Genomic DNA, 26172 nt, shown 5'->3' on the forward strand with positions numbered 1-26172 from the left:
ATACAACAAATCAAAAAAGGGGGTTGCAAGCTTTACTACTTGCATGGGTGTGATGTGATGAATCCAAACAAAGCCCTATTCCTTCTTTTTAAACTAAATTTGCTGCCCTTAAGGAAAAAAAGAGTAAAATTGTTAGCTTATTTAACTTATTCAGTTTCTGAAAAAGTTTGTAAATCGGGATCAGGTTGAGATCAGTGAAGCGCAAACTAATTCTGAGGGTTCAAATCTTTAAGGACCTCTACTGGTCTTTTTGGCCTCAACCCAAAAAGCTCAAAAAGGCCTCACAGCAGCTACTTACACTACTGAGGTTTACATGACATTTGATTTGAAATCTCCCTGTTTTAAATTTAGTAAAATATGAAAAAAATAAAGTTCACATATGAAGTTGGCCTATGAGGTTCTTCAGCCTTCATCAAATACTTTGACCACTTTCCTCTTGTTTGTATTTCAGCGTCATTTCAGGATCTTTCTCTCTGTGTTCTGTGGTTCACTTCAAGCAACCTCGCCTTAATAAGACATGCAACCAAAGAGACTGACTTCTCAAATTTGATTGTGGCTGTAAAGAAAGAAGACACCCAAAATCCCAGTGTGTTTAATTAGTTTATATGTGAACTCTGACAAGCTAAATTCACTCACTATCTAACTCTAGAGGTATCTCTGAGACTGACTCACTGATGGAGCTAACGAAGCTACACATTGATGGTGTCACATTTCTATGAGTATTACAAAGAGCAAACACCACAGTTTTCATGATAAAAGCTAAAGCCAAACAATGGCGCTCCTTAGAGGAAGTTCAAATTTGTAGTTTGCCCTCCAGAACTGGAGGTGGCGGTAATGTGAAGCCATGTTGTTTATCGTCGACACCGGAAATAACGCGACGTACACAACGCTGGGAGAGCTCACACGTGGAAACAGAAGTAAGGTTTAGTAATGAGCTGTTACTTTGTTTAAAAATATGCCAAAAAGAGGAAAACCCGTGTCAGAAGAGAAAGCCGCCGATGAGGCGGAACCAGGAGCGGAGCAGGTCCAGGAACCACCGGCGGAGGGCAGACGGACCCGCAGCGGCCGCACGTTCCGGACTCCCGCACCGGTGCTCGGCTCTGAAGCCCCGGTGAGGACTCCCAGCCGGAGGAGCAGGAGGTCAGTCCTCCAGGAGCTACCGGTAGAGGTGGAGGAAACAAATACAGAGGAGAAACCTTTGAGTCCGGCCGAGGACAGGTCCAGCATGCCAGCGGAACCAGAGCCCTGTCTCGGGGCAGAGCAGCCGACACCGGAACCAGCAGAGCCGCAGACAGTGACTCCAGCGGCGGATACAGAAAACAAATCCACAGTTAACGGCAGCGGAGACGCTCCTCTGTCCAGACCTGTTCCAGCAGAGCCGGTCCCGAAGAAGCCTCACCTAGCTCCCAGTGAGAAGCCCCGCCCGGCCATTCCTCTGGGAAAACCGAAATCTGGAAGAGTGTGGAAGGACCGGAGCAAGGCGAGGTGAGGACGATTATTATTATTATTATTATTATTATTATTATTATTATGATATAGTACTGTATGTGAATGAAAAGTACGTACATGGCAGTTAATGAGGAAGGTGATGGTGATGAGAGTTCTTGGTAATAAGGTTTTGTTTATAATGAGATGTCTTGTACAGATCGCCCTAAAGTTTGTTGGTAAAACTTTAGTGTGAACCTTTTTTGTCTTCTAAGGTTTTCAGCTTTAGTGAGAGACAAACAATTGTGCTCCTCTTGGGAAAAGAAGATGGAGGCCAAGCGGGAGAAGGCACTGGTGAAGCAGTATTCGTTGCAGCTTAAGGACGAGAAAGCTCGACAGAAGGAGGTAGGGAGGCAGGCCGTGTGAGTGATGCAGGTCTGCCTGACCATTGTGTTGTCAACGCTTTGCACCTCACTTGGTTTTGTGTTTTTGCCTGTTTTAATAGGAAAAGAGGAAAAGAAGAGAAGAAAACTTAAAACGTCGAGAAGAGAACGAACGCAAAGCTGAGATTGTTCAAGTGGTATGTCGACTTGTCTCCAGCTAAAAGAAATACTGGCATATTCTTCAGTCCCTCGTGTGTTAATGCTTTTCTCGGTTTATTGTAATATTCCAATCAGCTCATATTTGACTTTTATGTCTCATTTGTTTCTCAGATCCGGAATACGTCAAAGATCAAGAGGATGAAGAAGAAACATCTCAGAAAGATTGAGAAGCGAGACACGCTGGCTCTGCTGCAGAAGTCACAGAAGCAGAGTGGCAAACCCACAAAGAAACAGAAGAACTCTGACCAAGATTTAACTTAAAGTCCAGAAATAAATGTGATAAATTTATCTGTTCTGGATTTTGACTCATTCTTGTCTTCCACTCATTTATTTATTAAAACTTCACTGAGGCTGAGGGGGAGCACTGGTGGCTGACAGTATTTTTATATCACTACAAACTCATTTCAGTGCAACTATAATAATGCTGGTTTTATATTTGTGAAACTGTGTTTGATGATTAATGGGCTGTGAACTGATGGTTTATTCAGAACTTCAGAAATGGGAGTCTGAGATCATTTATGAGCAGATTGTCCTCCAAAAGTACATTTTTGAACTATAAAAGCATCCCGTTCTTAAGATTTAAAAACTAGACACTCACTGGACACGATCTTGCTAGTACTGAGTTAGACCCCCTTTTTGCCTTCAGAGCTGTTTTAATTCATGGCGTAGATTCAACAAGCTGCTTGAAACATTTCGTCAGAGATTTTGGTCCATATGAACATGACAGCATCACTGTGATGTCCTGCGGGACCCAGTCATCTGAAAATAGGTGCACTGTAGTTATTATTGTCAACAACAACACTCAGATAGTACTCACACTCAAACTGCCCAGAAAATATTCCCCACACTGCTACATGACCAGCAGCAGCCTGAACCACTGATACAAGGTAGGCTGGATCCATGCATTCATGAAGATAAACTGTTGCACATGTTCTTTCTTTTTTGTTTGTTAACCCACATAATGCTGACCTATAAATCATTCAATTGTAAAAAAAAAAATCTGGAAGAACCAGTGTTGTGTCTACATATAACAGACAAATCTTAGTGCTTTTTTTTTTCCTGGCAACCAGTTACATATGATTGGTTCCCATTGCTTTAGCCGTATCTATGAAAAATGTCAAAGATGATACAGAAGGCAACCAACATCCAGGGAAGAGCTTTGAATGTCCTTCAGGATGCCTGGAGATCTATTCCTAAAGACTGCTTAAAGAAAATGCAAGAAACTCATCAGTATCTGTACAGAACGTTCTCTAGTAAAACGTTGCTCTGCTGTCCAATTCAAGTTCAGTGAGAATTGTTTTTCACACATCTGATCAGGTTCTCAGCAAATGAAAAATGTACCTAAAACAGTCCAATTCAATCAAAAGATTTTTCTTTGTGTCTGGAGTTTTTGTTCTGAAGGAAGAAGATCTAACACGTTTTTCTCCAGACAGCCTAAGAAAAATAGAAGTTGTTTAAGTGCAGTTAAAAAATTATTATATGAATAAAGCAGAATCATCCTGCTGTAAGACATTAGGCCTAATTTAGCAATGATGTCCACTAGATGAGTCTGTGGGACTTTTCTTCTAACCTTGGTCGTGACACGTTAACGTCACCAGTAAGTATGCAGACACAAGACATGGCTTTAGTATGTTGAACACACACTCTGCTTCTCTTCACCTGCGTGCCCATTCCATGTATTTCACATGACATGCTTTATACGGTGGATTCATTGTTAAATTAATAGCCAAGCAGCTCTGAAACAGATAATTCACCGTTATAAGCACACTGCTGTCTTTGTGTCACACAGGTAAACAGTTCCTTCACTTTGTCACCAACCTGATTCCTTTGTAATCTGTCAATAATCTCACAAGCCTGGAGATGCACGCATGAACAAAGCAGTTTGTTAAACTTAGGTGACTGCTGTGAAAGGAATGGCCATCCTTCAAAGGTGTCTCTTTCATGTCATTCCTCATGTCTGCCATTCACAGTATAAAAGATGGGAAGAACTCACAGCTTGAGGCGAAGTTGCTCATCTGAGGTGCAAGAAGACTCGGCACTGAGACAAGTTCACAACTGAGACAACTGAGCTGAGAGAAATTAAAATACAGGAGTGTTGTAAGTAACACACTTTTAACAGGTTGTTCAGCTTTCTTTTTTAGACCGTTTGCTTGTTAGAAAGTAATGTTTAAAGTCAAAATATTTATTTCAATTTTCCTTTTGGTTTTCAGGCATTACAGAGATCAAAAATGCTTCTGACCATTCTGATACAGATCCTGATCATTGGTGAGTAAAACGCAGTTTCTCATTTATTCTCTTTCTGTGTCAGCAAATGCCCAGACAAATTCCACTGTAAATTCAACCGCTCCCACCTTTGCCACTGCCACGACTGCAACAAACATGACAAGCACAATCAGCACCGCTACTGCGAACAACACTGCAACAACAACAAACAGCACTTCAAGCAACGCCGCGGTGGCCTCTCCCACTGGGATCATGTTCATGAGCAGTCTGGCTGTGTGCTACTTCACTGTCTCACTCTTTAAGCGCCTCCTTCCTGTTTAGCTTCTTCTTGTGTTGCCTTCATCTGATCTTTGTTATTCACAGAGAGGCATCGCACACAATGTATCCTTAAATATCAAACAGTGTAATCATGACATGAAGCACTTCTGTTGACAGGTTTTAAGATCTAGGTGATGCAAAGTGGTCACGTTTTAACAAAAGTGATCAAACTGAAAGTTTGTTGTTCTTTTCTCTTCCTTACTTTAAATATATGTTGAAATGACTTTTTGATCACTTTGACTCAGATGGAGTTATAACACTGTAATAAAAAATGTTATTATTTCCTGAAATGATTCTGAAAATCGATTTTTATGTAATCGACACAAAGTAAGGAAGTCTACCTTCAATTATCTGAATTCAAGAAGAAAATAAATCAGATCATGGAGTCTTTTGAAGCAGATTTTAAAAAACATCATTTGGCGCTTCAGGATAGACAGTGGAAGACCGATCAATAGTGTGATCCCAACAAAACCGGGACATGAGGTAAAGTGGGCCATCTTATCACTTTAAAATTCAACAGAGAGTAATTGCAAACCATTTCAAACTGTTGCCAAAGCAACACTGGACGTTCAGCATTTAATTGATTTTGGTCTGAGGTTGCTGAGAAAACCAGGCCTAGTCCTGGTTTTCACATTTCCACAGAAAACTGCTGATGAGTGGGCTGACGTATCTATGCTAACTTGTCAGTTTTAGGGTTGATAATTAAATAAGACATAAACAAACATCTATCTATCAAGTACTACATCATAATCTATGTCAGGACAGCCCCTTGTCAAATAAAATACTGATATTATACTGATAAACTACATTTTATGAAAAAGCATTTTGAGATACTGGACCAGTTTCCCATCATGGGTCAGATCAAATGAGCCGTCTATTGGAGTTTTCACAGATATTCTGATGGTTTCTCTTCTTAAAAACGACTTTATAATAATGTCACACTATTAAGTATTAAATAAGGTATTGGCAGGTGCTTAGTTCATCTTTTACAGAGCATTACTCCTCCTTAGTGTGTCATTTATAAATATATAATCATAATGATGTATCTGTGTTTATAAATGTCATCATAAATGATGAATGAAGCTCTTACTAGTACCTTACTAATATATTACTAGTGCTTAATAGCGTGACATCATTATAAAGTGCTAACTAATATTTATAGATTTTAAGTTTGTGGATGCTAGTTTGTATGTCGTATGACACAAATTCAAACGCTCACTAAAATGCGCACACAAGACATGAGTTCACAGTCAGATAAAAGGGAGAGGCTGAAATAGGAATGCTGACATAAAAGTGATCAGTGTTGAAGTAAAGTAGCATTACACTAGCATTAGGATAACAATGTCCTCAAACTTGAGACCATTTTACAGGGTGACAAAAACAAGCCACACCAGCACTTTCTCAGCCTGTTCTGTCTGTCAGTTATTAACATGTGTATGAGCCACTGTTTACTGAAACAGACACAAAACAGACTGAGTGTGCTGTGCCCTGATGAAGGGTTTCTAACATGAGTTAAAACCAGCTGCTGTGTCGAAATGCCGTGTGGCCAGATGTTGCTGAGTGCTCCCATTTGTTTAAGTAGAAACAACCTTATAGTAGCCACGACAACAGTGGATGAGTCCTGAGGCTGGGGACAGGTTAATTGAATTTTGACATCATCCCTTGATGCAATAAATGCATATATTCTTACTGACAGGTAAAAATATTCAATTTAAAGCACAAAGTGAGACTGTTAGAGTGTCCCTGGCTGTAACAGTGGTTGGGAACATTTTCCACTGTATTTCAAATAAAAGGACGCCTAAGAAGGATACTGTAAGTCCAAGTCTTATGCACTAAAACCACTTTTAAAAACCATGCAAATCAATATTGAAATTAATATTTTAGATAGACTGAAGGCCACTATATTAGGTAAACCTGTTCAGCTGCTCATAAACCCAAATATCTCATCAGCCAGTCATGTGGCAGTGACTCCGTGCATTTAGGCATATAGACATGGTCTAGGTGACCTGCTGATGTTCAATCTGAGCATGAGAATGAGGAAGAAAGGGGATTTAAGTGACCTTGAATGTGGCATAATGCTGGGGCCAGAGTATTTGTAGTCTGATTATTGTAGTAATCTGAGTATTTCAGAAACCAATGATGTGCTGGGATTTTCCCACACAACCATCTCTAGGATTCACAGAGAAGATTCTCACAAGCAACAGTAACTCCAGTAACTTAATTGGGTATGCCTAGAAGCATCTCTGAATGCAAAACACATTGATCCTTGAAGCAGATGGACATACCGGGTGCCACAACTAAGGACAGGAAACTGAAGCTACCATTCACACGGGCTCACCAAAATTGGGCAACAGAAAATTGGAAAAATGTTGTCTGGTCTGATGACTCTCGATAACTGCTGAAACATTTGGATGGCAGGGTTAGAATTTGGTGTAAACAACGTAAAAGCATGGATCCAGCTTACCTTGTGTCAATGGTTCAGGCTGGTGTTGGTTTAGTGATGCAGGGGATATTTTCTTGGCACCAGCTGAGCATCATTTAAACACCACAGACTACCTGAGTATTGACCATGTCCATCCCTTTGTGGCCCGGTGTGTAGTACCCATGTGTGTGGAAGAAAAACGTTTGCAGCTACATCAAAAAAAATGTATCAATTTTGTCAAAACTTGTGATTAAAATTGTCCTGCTTCCTTTCATAGGCAGGAAGAATCCTACTGGGCATGCCCAGTGTCATGATTCTAGTTTATTTCTTTTTGGAGAAAATAAAAGTGTTACAGTTGCGTCTCGTCTGTCCTGCTCAACAACCAGGACCACATCCATCTGCAATACCAAGAAGTATGCAGTCAGTAAAAAATTATTATATTGTAACTGAAAATGCAGTTTAAACATTTGAGTATTTAACCAGAAGGTGGCGCTGGTGCATCATATTTACTGATACTTACTGGCAAACGGTCCCAACAAGGAGTAAATGATATCAGTGAAGAAAAAAAAAAAGACTTAAGCAGAGGTGGCCTTAATTTTCTGAATCCATTGTCAGTCACCAGGATAACAGCGGAACATAATTTTTATTTATATTTATAATTTTGATTTAATTCAAATCAGGTTTATTTATATAGCATCAAATCACAATAACAGTCACTTCAAGGTGGTTTAGACTGTGAGGTAAAAATCTCTGTAAAATATTCTGGAGAAAAATCTAGACAACTAAGCATGAGCAAGTTTGTGGATTTAACAGGAAGCCAATACAGAGAATTTCTAGTCTCACAGTATAGTTTTGGATCAACAGAAGGCTTTCAGGGAACTTTTAGAACACCCTGCTAATACTGAATTACATCAGTCCAGCCAAGAGGTACTGAATGCATCTTGAGACAGGACATACAGACATTATTTTTCCTGAGTTGTCAATTTAGTGATACATTTTGACTACATCTGGAAGAGGAAAAGACAAAACACAACAAACATCCTTCCAAAACTTGGAAACTTTATTTACAGTTCAACTCAAGTCACATGCAACATTTTCTTGAAATGAATACCCATGAAATTAGCAAAAAACAAGAAAAAAAAAAAAAAGCATATTATTTTCTCCAAAATAACAATATACAAAAATAGAGCTTACAAATACTGACTGTCTCCAAAAATATTCTGGCTGCAGAATTCTTAGTTTTACAAACAAATGTCTGTGAAAGTCCACAAACGTAATCAGTGTTAACAAAAAAGAGGCAAGAGGGTGTGTTCAGGTACGCTGCTCAAGCTGGGAGGTTGGAGGATTTGTTTGGACAACATTTAAAATAAAAACGGGGGGAGGGGGGGGAGTATCACTACTGGAGCAGTGGTGAAATAAATAGCACACCATACAAACAAGAAGAAAGTTCACTTCAGGGCGGCAGTGATAGAGATTTCAAAATAAAATTAAATGGTCTGGTCGCTAAAATCAACCACGGAAATGTAACGCAACCCTCATCTGAAAGGAAAAGGTAACAACTTTATTCTTTTATGAATAAAACTGACTCTCACATTCTCCCATCAAACGCCTTGCCCTAAAGGGACAATAATAAAAGTGGCTTGTGAGGCAGTCATTCGGAAGCTCTCCACTCACAATACGAGTAGATTCTCGGTGTAAAACTGTGCTCCTGACTGTCGTCTATTTATAGCCCGAGGTAACTCAGGAGCGGCGCTGACGTCAATGGTGATTTCAGTGGTGGGAAGTCGTTCATTACTATATTCATGACTGGCTCAGCTTCCAGCCTCTTCTGCCCACAGCCTCACAGAAACTCCCTCGCATCTCTTTGCTCGATCAATCTGATTCACCGTGGGTTGGCGCGCTCTCTTTTAGCGGGATCGGGACGGCACGCGGGAAGGAAAAAAATCAGGTGGAAGGTGTTTTACAATCGAGCAACATTTAAGATAGACCAGACTGCGGGGAAGTGTCAGCTGCCGTTCAGTTTACAGGAAGGAACTTTTTCTTCTCTTTGTGCGCCGTGTGTAAATACACTATTTATGATACTAGCATCTACATACATCTAACAGTGGTGAAACAAAGTGGCAACTTGACTATGCAAAATAGCACATTTTCACATTAAATCTCTCCTTTTTCTCCTAAAACATACATTCAAAGACAAATCCACTAGCAGGAACAAAGCATTAAGACTTGTGTTATTACCAGCGTCTATCGGGGGACAGTGGAAGAAAGATAAAGTGAAGATCTGGGATTAATAGAAGTGCAGAAAAACAGTCACAGCCTTTTTGTAACCGAAACCGAGAAGAGAGAAGGCAACAAATACTGCCCGTCACACGCTGCAGGATTTGATGCTGCTTCATTTGTTCAACATGAAACTCTTTTGAAGTGGAGATGTTGTCTGATACACGCCCTGCTCACCAAGTGTCCTAATAAGTCTGTTTGGGATTGGCCAATACGTTTCAATCAGCCTTAACATTTTTATGTAGCACCGTGCTGCTTCCATGCAGGAGGAGTGACCCTCACACGAGACAGAAAAATAACCCTGTTTTTGTTCTTATTTAATGTCCACAGAGGTCAACACTGCGGTGTGTGTGTGTGTGTGTGTGGCCTGACATTCAGATCAAAGTAACAATGGAAGAAGCATCGTCCACGTATTGTGAACCTCAACCTTTGTGTAATAATTCAGAAAGAAAGCAGCCAGAAAACAGAACAATCAGTTAGCATGTTAGCCCTGACAGAAAGCTCACTTTTTGTAGCGGGGGCTCATTTTTTGTTGCTGTTGTTTGTGCTTCTAAAAAAGGTAACACACAGCTGTTACTGGATAGCACACATCATTGATAAAATGACAATCTCTAATTCATCTCAGAGTGATGAAGCTTTTTTCTTTTAACCCAACAACATATTAACAGGAGACAAAAACAAAAACACAAAGGTCAGGGGTTCAGGGTTAATGTATGTGTGGCACGAAACAAAAGCACCCTGTACTATACAGAGAGAGGCGAGGGGCGAAAGCGCCAGAATACCACGGCCAAAAAGCTGAACCTGTGTGCGCGTGTGTGAATGAAACTGCTGCTTCATTACAACCTGCTGACTGCTACCTCTGTGGGTGGGGGCGGGAGGGGGGTTCGCGGCTCGAGCCCCTCCCAGTGTATGTGTGGAAATGTTGCCTGAAATCTATGCTGAGTCCACTAACTTGTTCTCTCTATGAAGCTGTACCGAGATATCACAATAAATATATATATATATTTTTTTATTTTTTTATTTTTTAAAAAAAGCATAAATACTAGAGCGGAAGCAAAAACAAATTCAGCGGTAAATGCAGCGTGCTTAAACTCAGAAGTCATTCAGATTCAGATTCAGAGGGACGTGCGGTGATATTTCGAGTGACGCCGACTCGACCGTATGACACTTTGTTTCTGTGAAATGTCTGCGAAGACGAGTCTCTGCGGCACCCGCGCAGCTCGGCTTCAATGAAATAAAAACGCTGCGAAGCAAAGCGCAACATCTGTGTTAGTTGGGAAACGTCTGAGTGCTTGATTCCTTCTGTTGGCTCTGTTTAACTGTTTAAAGATTAAGCATCAGTGCATACACACCAACACAATTTGAGGTTAAAACAGTGGGCACCGTGAAATGTTGATTTCCTGTGACTGATCCCAACTGTGAGTAATGCCTGGATTGTGGAGGGCTGACAGTATCCACACACGGCTGATGCTATAATTTGTTCACTGCATCATCTTTATGTGTTCAAATCCTTACAAAAAAGGAGAACTGTAACATTATGAATGAGTAATGAGTGAGGCGATGTGGGAACAAATTCTTCATGTTTCATCTGAATTGTGTGTGCGTGTAAAAACCTTTCACATTCAGTCAGACGTAAAGTCGAGGATACTTTGACTTCGGTTTCTTGTGTGTGTGCAGCACAAACTAAACAAACTTTCCAAATTTCCCAGCATCCACTGCCGTGGGTATCGATGTGCCTTTCTGATGTGTATGTACATTTTGTTTGTTAACAAAAAAAATCCAAAATGACCTAACCCTGGTTTATTTGTACTGTACATGGAAATGAGAGTTAATGATAAAATATATTGACCTTGGGACTACGAGCCACATGCAAATTCAGGTTTGCCTTTCTCATAAAGTGCTTGTTAAATAAAAGAAAAACTATTCAGATTTTAGTGTACTGTAGTTCTTTTGTCTTTTCCTTCTTCCTCCTGGTCTTTCGCTGGTGTCCCCAGAAAAGTGCTTTGGTTGTGAAAAAGTTATCGACTGTCTCGGTCGAAAAGGAAAACTTCTTCGTTATCAGCTCTTCTTCATTGTCCGTGAAAATAAAAATACATGAAAACAGATGACTCTCAGTTAGAGCCGATGTCAGGAAATCCTTTTGTGAACCGATGCAAAAAGATACGAGAGGTGGCGATGGCGGCAGATTCGCAGCTTTTGCGTAGATCTGAGCATTAGCTCCAGTTTCTCCAGTCTGTCCACGCACTCATACCAAAAGTGTACCTGTACAGGTAAGAGCATGAGTGTTGGGATGCGTGTGTAGTGTACTGTGAAGGAGGCCGTCAGTCTGCTACACCAAGTTCTCAATACCAGGCAAAGGCTGCTCTATCTGCACAGGAGGGTCTGTGCTGCCGGCCTGCTGGGCGAGCTGCAAGACGGGCATGTTGCACAGCGGGCACACTTTCCTCACCTCCAGCCACTTAATGAGGCACCTGAAGGAAAGAAAAAGCACAGCGCTTATAGTTAAAGGCAGGGATGAAAGAAGCGAGCGATTCAGAGGGTACAGGAAATATAGGATAGCAGCTTGTAAGCAGGAAAAAGCATCAAAATCAGAATCAGCTTTATTGATTATTATGGGTTCACATACACGGAGATGGGCTCCGGTTAGCTCTTAGCTCTCAATGTACGTAACGGAATTGATAACTGACAACAGCAACACGTATGGCATATTTATATTTATATGTGCAGTGGTGCCAAAATGTTGTAATAAATTATGGAATAAACAAAATGCGGTATGTTTAAATCAATTTAGAGAATGTGCCATGACATAGTTTTTCCACCAGTGGGCGCTAATAAATCGCATGATGTAGCCGTTAACACATTCGCTTTACGGCAGCGGTCCCCAACCTTTTTTGCGCCACGGACCAGTTTATGCCCGACAATATTTTCACGGACCGGCCTTTAAGGTGTCACGGATAAATACAACAAAATAAAACTAGCACCGGTACCGAAAAAAAGAAGATTTATTCATAACACACATGAAAAGATCCAGGAAAACCGAGTTAACGATAAAAACGATAACAAAATAACGCTGAAAACCGATAAAAACCCTGAAAACCATACATTTCACACCTGAGCCTCAACTCTCGCGGCCCGGTACCAAACGACTCACGGACCGGTACCAGTCCGAGGCCCGGGGGTTGGGGACCGCTGCTTTACGGGGGTTACACTTCTTTATTAAATCTACCCCATAGGTACGTCATAACCACAGACCCCTTTGACGGAAACGAGATGATAACGAAGTATGAAGAACTATGAAGAAATGCACTGACACTTTTGTTAACAAATAAAAACAAGACAAAGTCATTCTGGAGAGACGAGATCCAATCAGAATTAATCTCCTGCAGTAAGGTTAGATGCACACGTTTGATCAGCACCCCCATTTTTTTTAAACCTAAAACTAGACCAAAACTACAAGAATTTAGATGCCTAAATTATGACTAAAACTAAGTATGAATTAAAGACTTGCACATGAGTCTCAGGAGGGGTCACAAGTTAGTGATGTGCCGATTCCAACCCCGGATAAATGGGAGAATTACATCTGGAAGACCATCTGGTATAAAATCTATCCCAAATTTAAAAAAACAAAAAAAAACAAAAAAAAAAAAACACATGGAAAACAAGTGGAAAATAAAGGGGGCAAATAAATATAAACCTCATATACCAAAGACAACTTTTTTTCTGGGTTTATCCTAAAATATTTGTGTCTGCATGTTCTCCACATGCTTGCGCGGCTTTCTATAGGAGTTTTATTTCCACCTGGCCTAATGTGGGCGCCCTTTTAAAAGCGTTCTTTGCCACAAGTTTCATCTCATAAGTAAATATGTGTTTTGTTTCTCAATCTTTTGGTCATTACCCAGAGCTCATAATAATAATTAAGTGGTCAAATGTCGATCACCAGAGGCTTTGCTTTCTGTCTTCCAGTGGCTGTGTTCAAGAGGAAAATATGAAACATATATCAGCTCATTAACTAGGAAAAAAAATGCAGGTATATATTTTTTTATATTTTAGATTAAGCTTTAAATCTTCACATACATTTGCAAACCGTCGCGCATCTATTCCTAGAGTCGCTCAGGCCCGTGTAGCCAAAATCCTCGTAAAGAGACAGCCAGGTGAGAGGAGATTTATTTCCAGCTCTCAGAGTGCAACACTTTAAGCCGTTAATAACCACAAACACACATCTATGACTAGGGATAGGTATCGTTTAAGTTTTATCCGATACTGGTGCCAAACCGGTACTTTTGAAACGGTGCCGGTGCTTAAACGGTGCTCAAACCGGTGCTTAAAGAATGGAGAACACACACTTTTTTTTTTGTAAAAAAGATAACAATGTTAGCCTTTTCTGCAGCTATGGGGCATATATGGTATCACTCTTGGCTGGAAGCAGTGCTTAAACAATGGAAAAAACACAAACTTTGTCCAAAAACCTCTCATGTTTAACTGTTTTCCACTTTTTCTTTGGTCATTTTAGCCTTTTTTGGCCAGGGTGAAGGAAGCATCTGCCATCAAACAAGAAGACAGCCGCATGTAGGACAGTGTTTGCTAGTTCACCTTACATGTATTAATTTAATAACGTGGTTAGCATACTCAACGTAAATTACACACGAACAACATTAAGCTACTCACGCAGAGAAGAACGGCTGCTGCTGCCATCATCATCTGTCATCATTTCTGCTACACTGGCAGGGCTAGGGGCCAGGACTCTCCTCTTTGGGTTTTTGGGGGATGTTGCTAATTCCGGGACCGATAACAGGCACCACACCCGCAGTAGATGTGCACGGTGTGAGGTCTCGCAGCAAGCTATCAAATACGGCGCATTTCTCGGCTTTTAAAAAAAACGCTAGGCGTCGCCAGGTGTTTCATCAGATTTGAGGTGTTACCTCCTTTGCACAGTATCACAGTATCAGCTTAAAGCACTTGTTGCAGGCTGCTGTGTTTGCATATTTTGCTGTGAAGTAATAAAGCATAAAGCATAATAAAGAATAAAGCACCGAAATGTGCGCTGCTTTTCGGTCTGGTTACTACCGTTTATGACAGAACCGGTGCCATCATGGCACCAGATACCGGTACCCATCCCTATCTATGACTGTATGTACACATTCACAAATCTTGATACAGATTTTGATTACACGCAAGGATTAAGACAAACATATCTCTAAATTCACAAATAATTCTGCACTTGCATGACTCACCAGCACTTCTTTTATTTTATTTCTTTTTCATTAACCAAACATTCACTGGAACCCTATTTTTCTTGTATAATTTGCCTCTCTTGTCATCATTTGTAAACAGATCTACCCAGCAATACCCTCCTCAATAAACCTTTTCCTCTGCACAGCGGCATGCCTTTCCTTACCTTGCACTAGAGCAGAGCAGTGTATATATAGAGGTGAGGGGTCACTACTCTTGCAGCAACTGCAGAGAAAAACTAGGCCAAGGGAGGCATCGTGCTGTTATAATGAACTCAGTTGAAGTAGGAGGTCATGGGGGGAGGTGTGGGACAAACAGGATGAAGCAATCCAACATGTCATCTGCAGTTCCCAATTCATAAACACTGGGCTTTAGTTTAGTGTCCCAAAAACATGCAACTCTGAGGTATTTGTTATTGTTGGCTTCCACACAAACGCAACAAGCTTGACAATAATTGTTCACCCTAAGTCTCGATATACCGATTTGTATTTACTATACCTAAAAAGCGGGAAAATCAATGGAAATACACCATCCAGATAAAGAAATCTTTAATGACTTGTTTGTCCTTGACTGGATGTGTACAAACATGTGTGTGTCTGTGTGTGCTTGTGCATGTCAATAAGATCGTGTACTTACTTCCTATGAAAGGCGTGTTTGCATGGACAAATCCCCAGCTCATCTTTCTGTTTGAACTCCTCCAAGCACACTGCACAAATCTGAAAGAGATCGGGGGAGTTAGGAGGTGCTTTCTGTATAAAGCCATGCATCATTTTAGCTTTGTGTTAGTGAAAAGAACAAACACACAAATTAAAAAAAAAAAAACTTTTACCCACAACACAAAAAACTTAACAAAAACCCACCCCAAAAAACCCTGAAAAAAACCCAAAACCACGGTAAAAAGTCCAACTGACCAACTATGCCTGTTGTATAACTCTGATGCAACTCTCATGGGGACTCTCATGGCCAAGAGGCCACACATTACAGTAGTTTTGGTTTTCCCCTTTTCAACAGGAAAACAATCAACACTGTAATGCAGATGGTGAGAGATTATCAGTTCATTTCTGGAGTTGCAAGTTAGAAAAGCTGAGAGATCTTCAGATCTGGTTTGAATGAAACAAGAAAGCATACTAAAGCCCACACTATGACTACAAGACTTTAAACTCGATTATAAGACAGTAACCATTTCTGGGCAGTTCAGCTCGAGTTCCCTGAAAAAAAGTCCTTGTCAGGGTCATTGAGAAATTCCTGATGAGCAAGATGTGGATGCCATTTTGGTTTAAACAAAAACACTTTCAACTAGCGTAACAGGTCACCTTATAGTTTTAGCTAACTGTTGTGGTTGTGTGGAATTCTTGGAAATTAGGAAGTGAAACATGTGGGGATGGAAAAAATAATATTCCACTGATCCGTTCACCCCTCCACCGCCTGTAAATTCTATTTTGGTGGCTTTAGATGAGCGTGATGATGAGCCCTTGACCTTTAACTGGGTTAAGAATAGATCCTGGGTTTGTAATGCTGTCACAATTGATTGCAGTAATATTATGATAGCCTAATATGAGCAACACTGGCTCAATCATCCCCTTCCCCCTGACTTTGAGTAACTGCAGGCCTTTCATCAAAGAAACAATGCAGCCCTTTCATGTAGTCGCTGGAATTCGGCGCTCATCAAAATTCCCCTATGAGAGACCCAGCAGAGAACGTTATTTCTAAAACTCCTACAGCATCCATCCATCCATCCATCTATACATTTTCTTCCACCAATCCGGTTCAAAGTTGCAGAGTTACTATAGCCTATCCCATCTGTCATAGGGTGGAAGGCAGGCTACAATTAGTATTGTATGGGGAAAAACTGAGTTTAAATTAACTGGCAACTCAAGAAAGCATTGTTAAACCCAGATTTATCTTCATTACAACTGCTTGGGAAGGCTAGGAGAGCTTCCTAGCTGTCTTGGTAATGTGGCCAGACTAATTTAAAAGGGTTGCCATTACTCCCCAACTGTTTTACATGGATTACGACTTTTCTGCACTTAGAGTAACAGGTTTTCTCCACTTCACCCGTCTCTACTTTGCTTCATTTCATACTTATGGAAGGGAACAGACACAAGTATATTATTCCAGAAATAGAAAACTAGACTCTGAAATCACATTAGCTTCTGTCTATTTTCTCTCTTTTTTGTGTTCGATCAATGTAGCTGACTGACACGCACGCTCATATTAAAGTTGTGCAGAGGTGCAAGCGTTGAGCAATGCCTGTGCATGACCGACGGTGACGCAGGTCTTATTATGATGGAGATGCTGACGTGAATCTATGGTGGGGCAAATTATACAGTTCACAAACACCCAAGAACCACACGGCACACTAAGCGCTATGTGACGTGCTACTTATTTCAGGCATGCCGGCTACATTTGATCAAAACTACATCACCTGTGAATAAGTGATGTCCTTTCAGATGGATTTCTCTTCCAGTAAGAAGAGTGCTCTCTCAATTTAATGTTGCTTGAAACAAATTAAAATGAGAAGTTTTAATTTGTTTCAAGAGTCATCGTTCCCAACCGTTCCTATAACTTGCAGCAAATCTTACTACCTATCCATGCCATCAATGGCCAGCTGGAATGATTTCACAGTGGAGGTAAAGTCTAGGGAAGTATTGTGAACTCTGAAATAGATAAACTGTTGGTCTACGAAGCCAATTTTCATACAGCCTTTACAGTAGAAGTTTTTAATGAGGGGCTCACTGGCTATTCAAACTCAGCAACATTTTCTCTCTAACTTCTATTTTACGAGTGTTGAATGGATGACTGTGGATGAAAAGAACAGTATGGGGGGCTTTAGCTTCCACTCCTGAGGAGTTTTGGACACACAACACTTCTCTGTTAAGATGTCTGCTTTGCTCTCTTGATTGGTGAATAGATCAGTGTTCTTGTTTTCCTCAGCGCCTTTTTCTGTGGCGTCACCCTCACGGTTTAGATGTGACACCGTCGGCCAACTTTTGACAGAACCTATTTTTTCACTGTTAAGTGGATTAATCCTGCAAGCTTCCAAAAACTGTACAAAAACCCCCAAAAGACACAGACTTCATTTTATGGAGAAACTCTACCCTCTTGTTGATTTTATTGAAGCAAGAACAGTACATGAATGCCAAGCAATGCTCTGCACGTACAAATTTACCAGACAAAGAGCGTTCTTCATTCAACTCAGCCAAGCAACAGAAAGAGATCAAATTAACAGGTAGAGAAAAAGACCATCCGAGGATCAGCGTAATGCTTAAAACGAAATTGTGAGAAAGAGCAGACGTGTGAAGGACTCCAATCTCCTAGTGATGTCTCTAGTGATGAATCTCTAGTGATGAGAACATGTTGCCTAGCACGCTGGGACCACAAACTGTAATTACCACCCACAGTCTTACCACTTTCTACTGTGTAAAGAGGTACTAAGAGGAACATTAATACCAAGAGTTTCCCAGTTTCCCCATCTGCAGACGTTTACTTTCACTTTACACTTTAAAACTTTAAAAAAAAAATGCACTTTAAAATCAGGTCACTAACCTTTAGCCATCATAAAACATTTTTTAACAGGAACACACAACATGTAACATACAGTTAAAAAAGATTTTTTTTAAACGCTCCACCAATGTAACAAAAAAAACCCCAAAAAACCCCACACTCGCCAAAACCCATCAGTGACAAACAAAATGACGCAATAATGTAATAGATGTATTCTTTGAATTTAATGCAGCAAACATCTTTAAAACAAAAAAAACAAACAAACAAAAAAAAAAAGCAAAATAAACTCCTCACAAAGCAAAATTAACCCTTACAATGCCAAATATTTGATACATAAGTTTATGATACCTCCATATTATCAATCTAATTCTATTTTTTTAAAGATACAATGTAAACAATAACTTGCACAAATTCCAAATAACACAAATTAATAAATTTCGTATTTGTCAGAAACTTCAATAAACACTCTAGTTTCAAATAATTTTACTTTTCTGGCTTTACACGGTTAAAACAACTGAATGTTTACAATAGGCAGTTGCTGCCACTTGCTAACTGTATTCTTGCATACATATTCCCAGGCTATTCATCCAGCTCAACATCAATAACTGTCAACATATGACCAACAACCTTATCAAACTGATAAAGCAAATTACACAGCACTAGATAAGATGAATGTAAGATAAAGATATGAAATCATTACCTCTGCCCTACATAGATAGGAAAATGCGACCACAGCAAATAGACACAGTGTTATGTATTGCACTGCTGAAACATGACAGGCATATTTCATGCAGGTCTCAAAGCGTGACTTTTAGTTTTTTTTAATCAAAGTTATTCAGCACTGATGTGTTTGTGCAGCTTTTCCTATTTTAAAAACGTCCCAAAAACAACACGATACACTTGGGAGTTGGGGGGAGGGTTTCCAAGCATCTGGTATATTTTTAGATGTGTGCACTTGTTTATAACTACAAATACACACACAAAAAAAAAGTCTGAGAAGACACAGAAGCATGAACTTCATGTGATGCTATTACGACAGCCACTCTTTACATAAAACCAACATAACATGTAAGACAGTTAATGTAGACCTGGATCAAAGCCATGCTAAAAACAGCACCAGCTTAGGATAGCTGTTCAAGTTACAGACTTATATAAACACTCAGTGGATTCCATATTACACTGCTATACTATATATATAAAAGACCAAATCCACGTAGCTTAGGCTGTGCTCATTTCCACCGGGTAATCCTGTGAGCCTGGAACTGGGTCAGCCTTGTGTGCAAATATATATTATTGTCCTTAAACACAGCTTGGTTACTCTGTCACGCGCTTCATTCACACGACACTTTGTGATGCTTTCTCCCTCGATTCCTAATAACATAAATAAAACCCCGAAGCCTGATGGGACAGCAGGAAATTCCAGCACGGCTGATGAGAAAATATGGCCATGCCTGTGCCAAAGCACGCACGAAGATGCTATTTGTTGACATTTCATTTTCGCTGCTCTGTTAAAAGGCTGTCCGCAAGAAGCGATGCAGCTTTACTTCTGCGTTTGTAATTTTCCAACCACACTGAGCTGACACCGAGCATTACGTAATAATAACAGGGAGGACGTTAATGCCTTAACTACACCTTTTCACATGACTATGAGTGAAGACACATGTTGAATGTTGGATGACAAACAGTGCGTATCAGTCATCACTGTTGTCAAACCAAATCTTAACAAACCCTGTTCAAACACGGTGAACGTCTGTTCGCGATGTTTATTGCATAACATCTTTGTGGACGTCGCACTCGTTTTACATTGTGGGCCACATAGGGATCACTTTGATGTTAATCCCAGAGATATCTTAATATAAAAAATACATGCAATTCCAACAGCATGTGTCAGTTTCTCTACACGATAAAAAAATAAATGTTTGAAATTACAGATAAAGTTTTAGTTAAAAGACTAAAATCTCTGCCCTCCTTCACTTGTTCCAAAGCCATCCAGTTGGCCAGATTGGAGTCTTTGCCAGGCCAATTCCAGCCCCTGGATCTTATGTTTGATACCTCTGCTCTAAACTTTTTTTGTAACATTAAATTGTTGCTTCACAGGCCCAGGGCTCTGGACTTTGTTTTAAATTAAATGACGACCCAGGACATCGTGGGTTCCTATGCAAGTACAAAACTAAGAGGATGAGATTAAAACCCTGAATAAAAACACACAGTGGGGCTACAGCTAAGACGTTTGTGACTGACCGGTTCAAAATTGACAGAGAACAGTGAGATGCTGCTGATACTGCGTGACAAACTGTTGCAGTAGACGCAGCAAGCCTTGACAGTGATGCCTGATATTAGCCAACGAAACAGAAAAGCACTTACCTCATGCAAATTTAGCTCTTTGACTTTTTCCTTCTGAATGACCTAAAGGTGCAACAACAGAAGAAGAACCATTAGTCAGATTAACACTGTATGAGAATAATTATAACCAGTTCCTGAACCGAAACATCACAATATTAGACACTAAAATGTGTGATTAACAATCAGAGAGACACAACGCACAAAACGTGTTTATATTCTGTGATACCATGTTTGGATGCTTTTTGCATGCTGGTAATACACAGTATTACATAATGTAAGTTTGTTAACACCTTCCATCTCTCTTTCTTTCTTTACACGCTATTATCTGCTCACAGCTTTCACATAACCGTGACTTTTCCAGCACTTTACTCTTATCCGGAAGTGCTGGACGTGCACGCGTGCTTACAAAAAACACAAACCCTTTAAAATTCTTGCAGCTGCCTAAGGAGTCAGCAATGGGAATTTTAAATGATGGCCAATGCACAGCTGATACAAACTAGACACTGCAGTGATACTTCATTTCTGCTGTGCATTTAGCTACAGATGATTTCCTATCTCTGAAGTGTGTGTGTGTGTCTGTGCTTTTTCTTACTTGTTTGTAAGCATATAGCTCTTTGTGCGCCTGGTGCCGTAACCTGGGGAGAAGTAAAGACAAAACACCTTTTTGATTAATAATTGGCCTCTTTCACTTGACTCTATAACACAGAAACAATCCACATGTCCTGAAAAAAAAATTCCTAGAGTCAGTCTACTCTAGTTTATCAGCAGGGGTGCTTTAATTAAAATGATAAACACTGTAATAACTTGGTGTACATAACTAGTTCAGAAATTATTTCGCTAAGAGACAGAGCAGTGCGCAACCATGAGATATGTTTGGGTTGTGCATTTTTCTCGTGAGTGCACGAGTCCTGCTTCTGGCAAGCTTCACCCCCTCACACAGGGTAAGTAAAATATTTCTAAAGGAACGTGTTTTTAAATCTTTTTGACTAGCAATGCAGAAGCTGAGAGCAGGGAAGAGAGCCTGGAGAGATGGAGGTATGCAATGGAGAGGAGAAAGAGTAAAGGCAGCAGAAGCGAGATAGAATACACGTGTGTGAATGAGAGGGCAAGAGCAGGAAAGGAGACCATGCAAGGATGAAAGGCAGTGAAGGTCGATGAGTTTAAATACCTGGGGTCAACCATCCAAAGAAACAGACAAGGGATAAGAGAGGTGAAGAAGAGAGTGCAGACACGGAGATGTAGTGAGACCTACTATGATGTATGATTTGGAGACGGTGGCACGGACAAAAAGACAGGAGGCTAAGCTGAAGATGCTAAGTTTTTCACTGGGAATGACCAGCAGGGATTAGAAACGGGTACATCAGAGTTTGGACACAAAGTTGAAGCGGCAAAGCCGAGATGGTTTGTTGCAAAGGAGGGCTAATGGATATATTCATAAAAGGGTGTTGAAGATGGAGCTGCCAGGCAGGAGGAAAAGAGAAAGATCACAGAAGTTCATGGATGACCAACAGAGGACATGCAGAGGGTTGATGGAGGCAGACGAGTCGCTGTGGCGACCCCTAAAGGGAGCAGCCGAAAGGAAAGAAAGAAGACGATGAAGGAGAACGCAGTAGTAAGCAACATACATATTAACAGATACTCTTGGTTTCCTGTCAAAACAAACACTGAACCTAAGGTAAAATATCAACTCACATCACCAAAAACACAGCGAATCATACATTAAAAGCATTACTGCAGGTTCCTGAGGCACTCTACAAAAGCACAACAAGAGTACCGGTCGATACAACCCGAGTTTAAGCTACAAAAAACATTCAGACAACAGGAAGAACACTGGATAAGAGGTTCTAGGTACTGAGAGGGAGAATAGCATATGCAAAAACAAACAAATAAATGAAATAAAAAATTAGGGAAGGAAAAAAAAGAGCAAAAGAGATAGGAAAAATTCATAGGTTTGTAAGATTTACCTCCATTACAAGTAACCTTAACCTCTCGCAGCAGAGTGAGAGGGATCTGTAAAACAAGCAGCACAGTCTAGGAGAGAAACTGACATTTTGAAAGAGGTCAGCAGGTAAAGGTGCAGAGACTCCCAGGGGTAGGGGACAAGATCATGGGAGGGTGGGTCATAGGCGACTGATGATGGGGGGGGGGCTCATTAGCCCACAAGTACAATGTAAAAGTGGGCAAAAGTGGGAGAATACTTAATATGAAAACCAGGTGTCGAATAGGATAGAATTACGCTGCAGTAGGTGCCACCTACATAAAAACATGTATCATCTGCCCTGTGGTATCATGAGCACGTAATGAATATTATAAACTGCAGTGATGACTAACAGATTCAAATATACTTGCCGCATTTGTTCAGAGCGACTATTAGTGCTCCTTTTCCACGTTACAGAAACACCCAGTAATGTTTGTGCAAACTGAACTGCATATTTCGCACCTGTGTGTGTATGGATTAGAGACTCGCTAAGAGATGTGGTTGCGTTTCTCTGTGAGAGTCTGCCTTCTGTCAAAATGTATCTGCGAGTATATGTCTGCTGGAATCTTGCGAGTGAACTCTAACGTGTTACTTCATCTCTCCTTTCTCGCCCCTGCCGGTGATGCTTTACTGCACAGAAACCTTAAGATTCCCCCTTCATGGTGGTGTGAGCCGTGTCCACAGAGCTCCACAAAGTATTTCCCAAATATGGAGCAATCGTGTCATTTTTTTTTTTAAATTATCGGACACCATGAGAAAATTTATACATATACGGATAACCGATTCACCCTTTGGGAGACTGCATCTTTAGAAGTCTTTTTATGGAGCCAAAATTGCTCATTTGCATTTAGAGAGTGAACCTGGCAATGTCAGCTTTTAGTACTGAATCATGGTACTGCATCAAAGTCATTAAGTGTCTCTTTACAGTTAGATGAGGAATTGTAAGGACACAAGAGGAGTTAATCTACTTACCATTTGCCCTGCAAGACAGGACATGACAAGACGGCGAGGGGAGAAATTTTTGGGCAACTGCTGCTTCTCACTGTTTTAGATAAAAAACGCTGGGCATTATTTGTGTTCAGTCTGCTGCTGCTAGGATAAAACCCCTGTTGCAACAGCAGCCGGGACAATTTGATTAGGCCAGTCGGCTTACAAAAGGAGCTAGCAAGGGAATGAAATCATGTCCACACTAATACGTTTTCATTTTAAAAAGCAAAACTTTCTGGATGTTTATGGCTAGTGTCCACATGGCCCTGACTCCTACAGCAAAGTTCTGAAAATGCTGCTGGACACATCTTAGCTTGTGCTTTTTTATTATTCAAACTAGGAGCGCCGCAGATCAAACACAGTTTAATGTCAAGTCCAGCTAATTAGGATCTTTTAGCTAACGGCCCTGCTAGGTCATTCCTAGAATAGCTCAGTGTGTAAAGGCTGGGGATAGGGCTGTTCGATATAACGATATATATCGGATGACGATATAAAAACGATGTATCGTTTCATTTTACGCTATCGTTTGTTTCGTGGTGTCGCAAAATAAACTGTTTACGGCAATATTTTTTCATCGTTTTGATGGTCACTGTAGTGGCTATATTAATTTCTTAAAGTTCTCTCTTTCTCTTATATTTTATATAACCAGTGTTGGGGAGTAACGGAATACATGTACCGCCGTTACGTATTTAAAATACAAAATATGAGTAACTGTATTCCGTTACAGTTACCGTTTAAAAAGGTGGTATTTAGAATACAGTTACTTTGTTGAAATAAATGGATTACACGGCGGTATTTTCCTGTTTCATATTGTGGCGGGTCAGGACTGTTTGGGTTTTGTTTGACAGCTATGTTCTGTTGTTCCAGGCGGCAGCGTTACGGTTGCCATGGTGACGCGGTCTCTCTGCGACTGTGTGTTTCCTGGGTGAGAGAGCGCTTTTTTGTTGTTGTTGTTGTTGTTGTGCTAAGCTAATAGGCCTAAAGAATGTAGCCTTATGGCAGTGTAGTCCGTGCTGCAGGGAGAATGGACTGCCATACCCGTTATGTGTCTGTGAGCGCGAGGAGGGAGAAAAATGTGAGTAGAAAAGTACGAGCTGTCGCGGAGCAGCACTCGACTGTACACTGTGTTCGTGTTTTCCTCCGAAACAATAAGTTCCGTTGGAGCAGCCTTTCAACGCCTCTCTCTGTCTCTATTTTTCGGCTACGAGCCCGACACGGAACCGCCGTATTAGTCTGAGGTCCCTTTACTACAGTTCGGAGCCGCGGACCTTCAGTAATAGTAATAAATCACACAGCAACAGTACATTCATGCAGTTGTAAAAAGCATGATAATATATCCAAAGTAATCCAAAGTATTCAGAATACATTACTCTCATTGAGTAACGTAACGGAATACATTACAAAATACATTTTGGGGAATGTATTCTGTAATCTGTAGTGGAATACATTTTAAAAGTAACCTTCCCAACACTGTATATAACCACACTACGGACGGACAAGCGCCTGTTTTTATGCGTTGTCGTTAGCAACAACAACGGTAAAACCATCGCGGGTCCGCTTGTTTATGTTCCACATAAACCTTTCACAATAAAGCTCAAGATCCTGTTGAGACTTTTCAAAATAAACTGAATCACGTGAAAGAGCAGATTATTTACGGATGAGAAGTAAAAAAGAGCCGGCAGGTGCTAAAAAATAAACCTTAGACTCAAACGTTAGAACAGGCAACCCGCAGCACGCTGTGTAATAAATACAAAGAAAACGGCGGCCGCTACAACTTATGTCTAAAAATGTATAGTTTCATGCATCGGTTAAAACACTCGACTCCGGGTAAAGGACGCGCAGATGGAAACACTTCACGCAAGTCGAGCTGCCCGAGATTCACAGAATTTACAGAAAATGTTACATTTTTGTGATTTATATTGTTATCTGGACGATAGAATTCTTATATCGGGATATGAGATTTTGGTCATATCGCACAGCCCTTGCTGGGGATGTTTTAAACTCCCCAAAAGAAACATCCTGTTTTGTTCTTCTGTTAAATGAACATTACGCTGTCTCTTCACATTACAGACAAGCGGGACTTACACCTTTTGCTGCCATGCTCCAACATTACTGCTATCTTTCTATTAACTAGCTACAGCCGCTAACTCAATGATAACTTAACGGAAAAGACATGTGGCTGTGTGGTAACATTTAACTGTGTGCACTGGCCTGGTTAATATGTACGTTAACAGTTGGATACTTGTCAGTGTCTCAGCTGCTTTGCCAAGTCTGTTGCGTTGCTGTGGCGTTGCTGTGGCTGCGTGTCCGTGAAGATCGCACCATTAGGATGATTGCAAACGAGTATCTAAATTTTGGTACTAAATGCTATAGTAAGAATTGGCCTCATCTGGACAGCCAGACACGCATTTGGAAGCAGTTAGTATTTGCTGTCCTCTACCACATGACCTTCTCCAGAGAACAAAAAGACATCAGCCCTGGCTAACTGGACACTTCAACATGGATTATGAATCACAACACGCTCACGCCACTTCTGTCGACACGAAAAGTTATGCGATGTACGCTTTTAACCATTGCAGTAAGTCCAGAGATCGTTTTCGTAACAACGTTACTAAACAGATGAGAAACACTCATCTGTTTAGGGATGGTTTTTTGTCAAAAGCAGCGTATTAAAATGAAAACGTATTAGTGTAGATGTAGCTGGTAAGTAGCAATCTCTGAATTTTCCTTTAAAGGAAATAATTACACTAAAGATGCTGTGCTTACAAAGGGGCTTAAAAAAAAGATTAGTTACAAGCAACATGTTTAAACACCAGTGGAAGTTTAATGCATATCCTAAAGATTCAGATTAGGTTAAGTGGCAA

General features: G+C 40.5%; 2 protein-coding genes across 2 annotated transcripts in view; one reads left to right on the plus strand and one right to left on the minus strand.

Moving 5' to 3' along the window:
• The first annotated feature begins 835 nt into the window (after nt 1-835).
• Nucleotides 836-2315, plus strand: ccdc86 (coiled-coil domain containing 86). Its single transcript, XM_084931486.1, has 4 exons — nt 836-1485; nt 1701-1830; nt 1931-2005; nt 2139-2315. The coding sequence occupies exons 1-4, from the start codon at nt 956-958 to the stop codon at nt 2286-2288; spliced, it is 885 nt and encodes a 294-aa protein (XP_084787612.1). The 5' UTR covers nt 836-955; the 3' UTR covers nt 2289-2315.
• Nucleotides 2316-8029: 5714 nt separating this feature from the next.
• Nucleotides 8030-26172, minus strand: part of rnf24 (ring finger protein 24) — a 32861-nt gene continuing 14718 nt past the window's right edge. Inside the window, exons 3-6 of the mRNA XM_084931488.1 lie at nt 20936-20978; nt 20365-20406; nt 15133-15212; nt 8030-11738 (exon numbers count right to left, since the gene is read on the minus strand). Of these exons, the coding sequence (XP_084787614.1) occupies nt 11597-11738; nt 15133-15212; nt 20365-20406; nt 20936-20978 (307 nt within the window). The 3' untranslated portion in view covers nt 8030-11596. The remainder of the gene's footprint in view (nt 11739-15132; nt 15213-20364; nt 20407-20935; nt 20979-26172) is intronic.

This window comes from Perissodus microlepis, chromosome 6 (assembly GCF_051167445.1).
Source record: "Perissodus microlepis isolate ML-2025 ecotype Zambia chromosome 6, ASM5116744v1, whole genome shotgun sequence".
Classification (NCBI taxonomy): domain Eukaryota; kingdom Metazoa; phylum Chordata; class Actinopteri; order Cichliformes; family Cichlidae; genus Perissodus; species Perissodus microlepis.

Coding starts and splice junctions, on each gene's coding strand:
- ccdc86 (XM_084931486.1), top strand. CDS start 956: ATGCCAAAAAGAGGAAAACCCGTGTCAGAAGAGAAAGCCGCCGATGAG. Junction 1,486..1,700: donor AAGGACCGGAGCAAGGCGAG/GTGAGGACGATT, acceptor TTGTCTTCTAAG/GTTTTCAGCTTTAGTGAGAG. Junction 2,006..2,138: donor AAGCTGAGATTGTTCAAGTG/GTATGTCGACTT, acceptor TTTGTTTCTCAG/ATCCGGAATACGTCAAAGAT.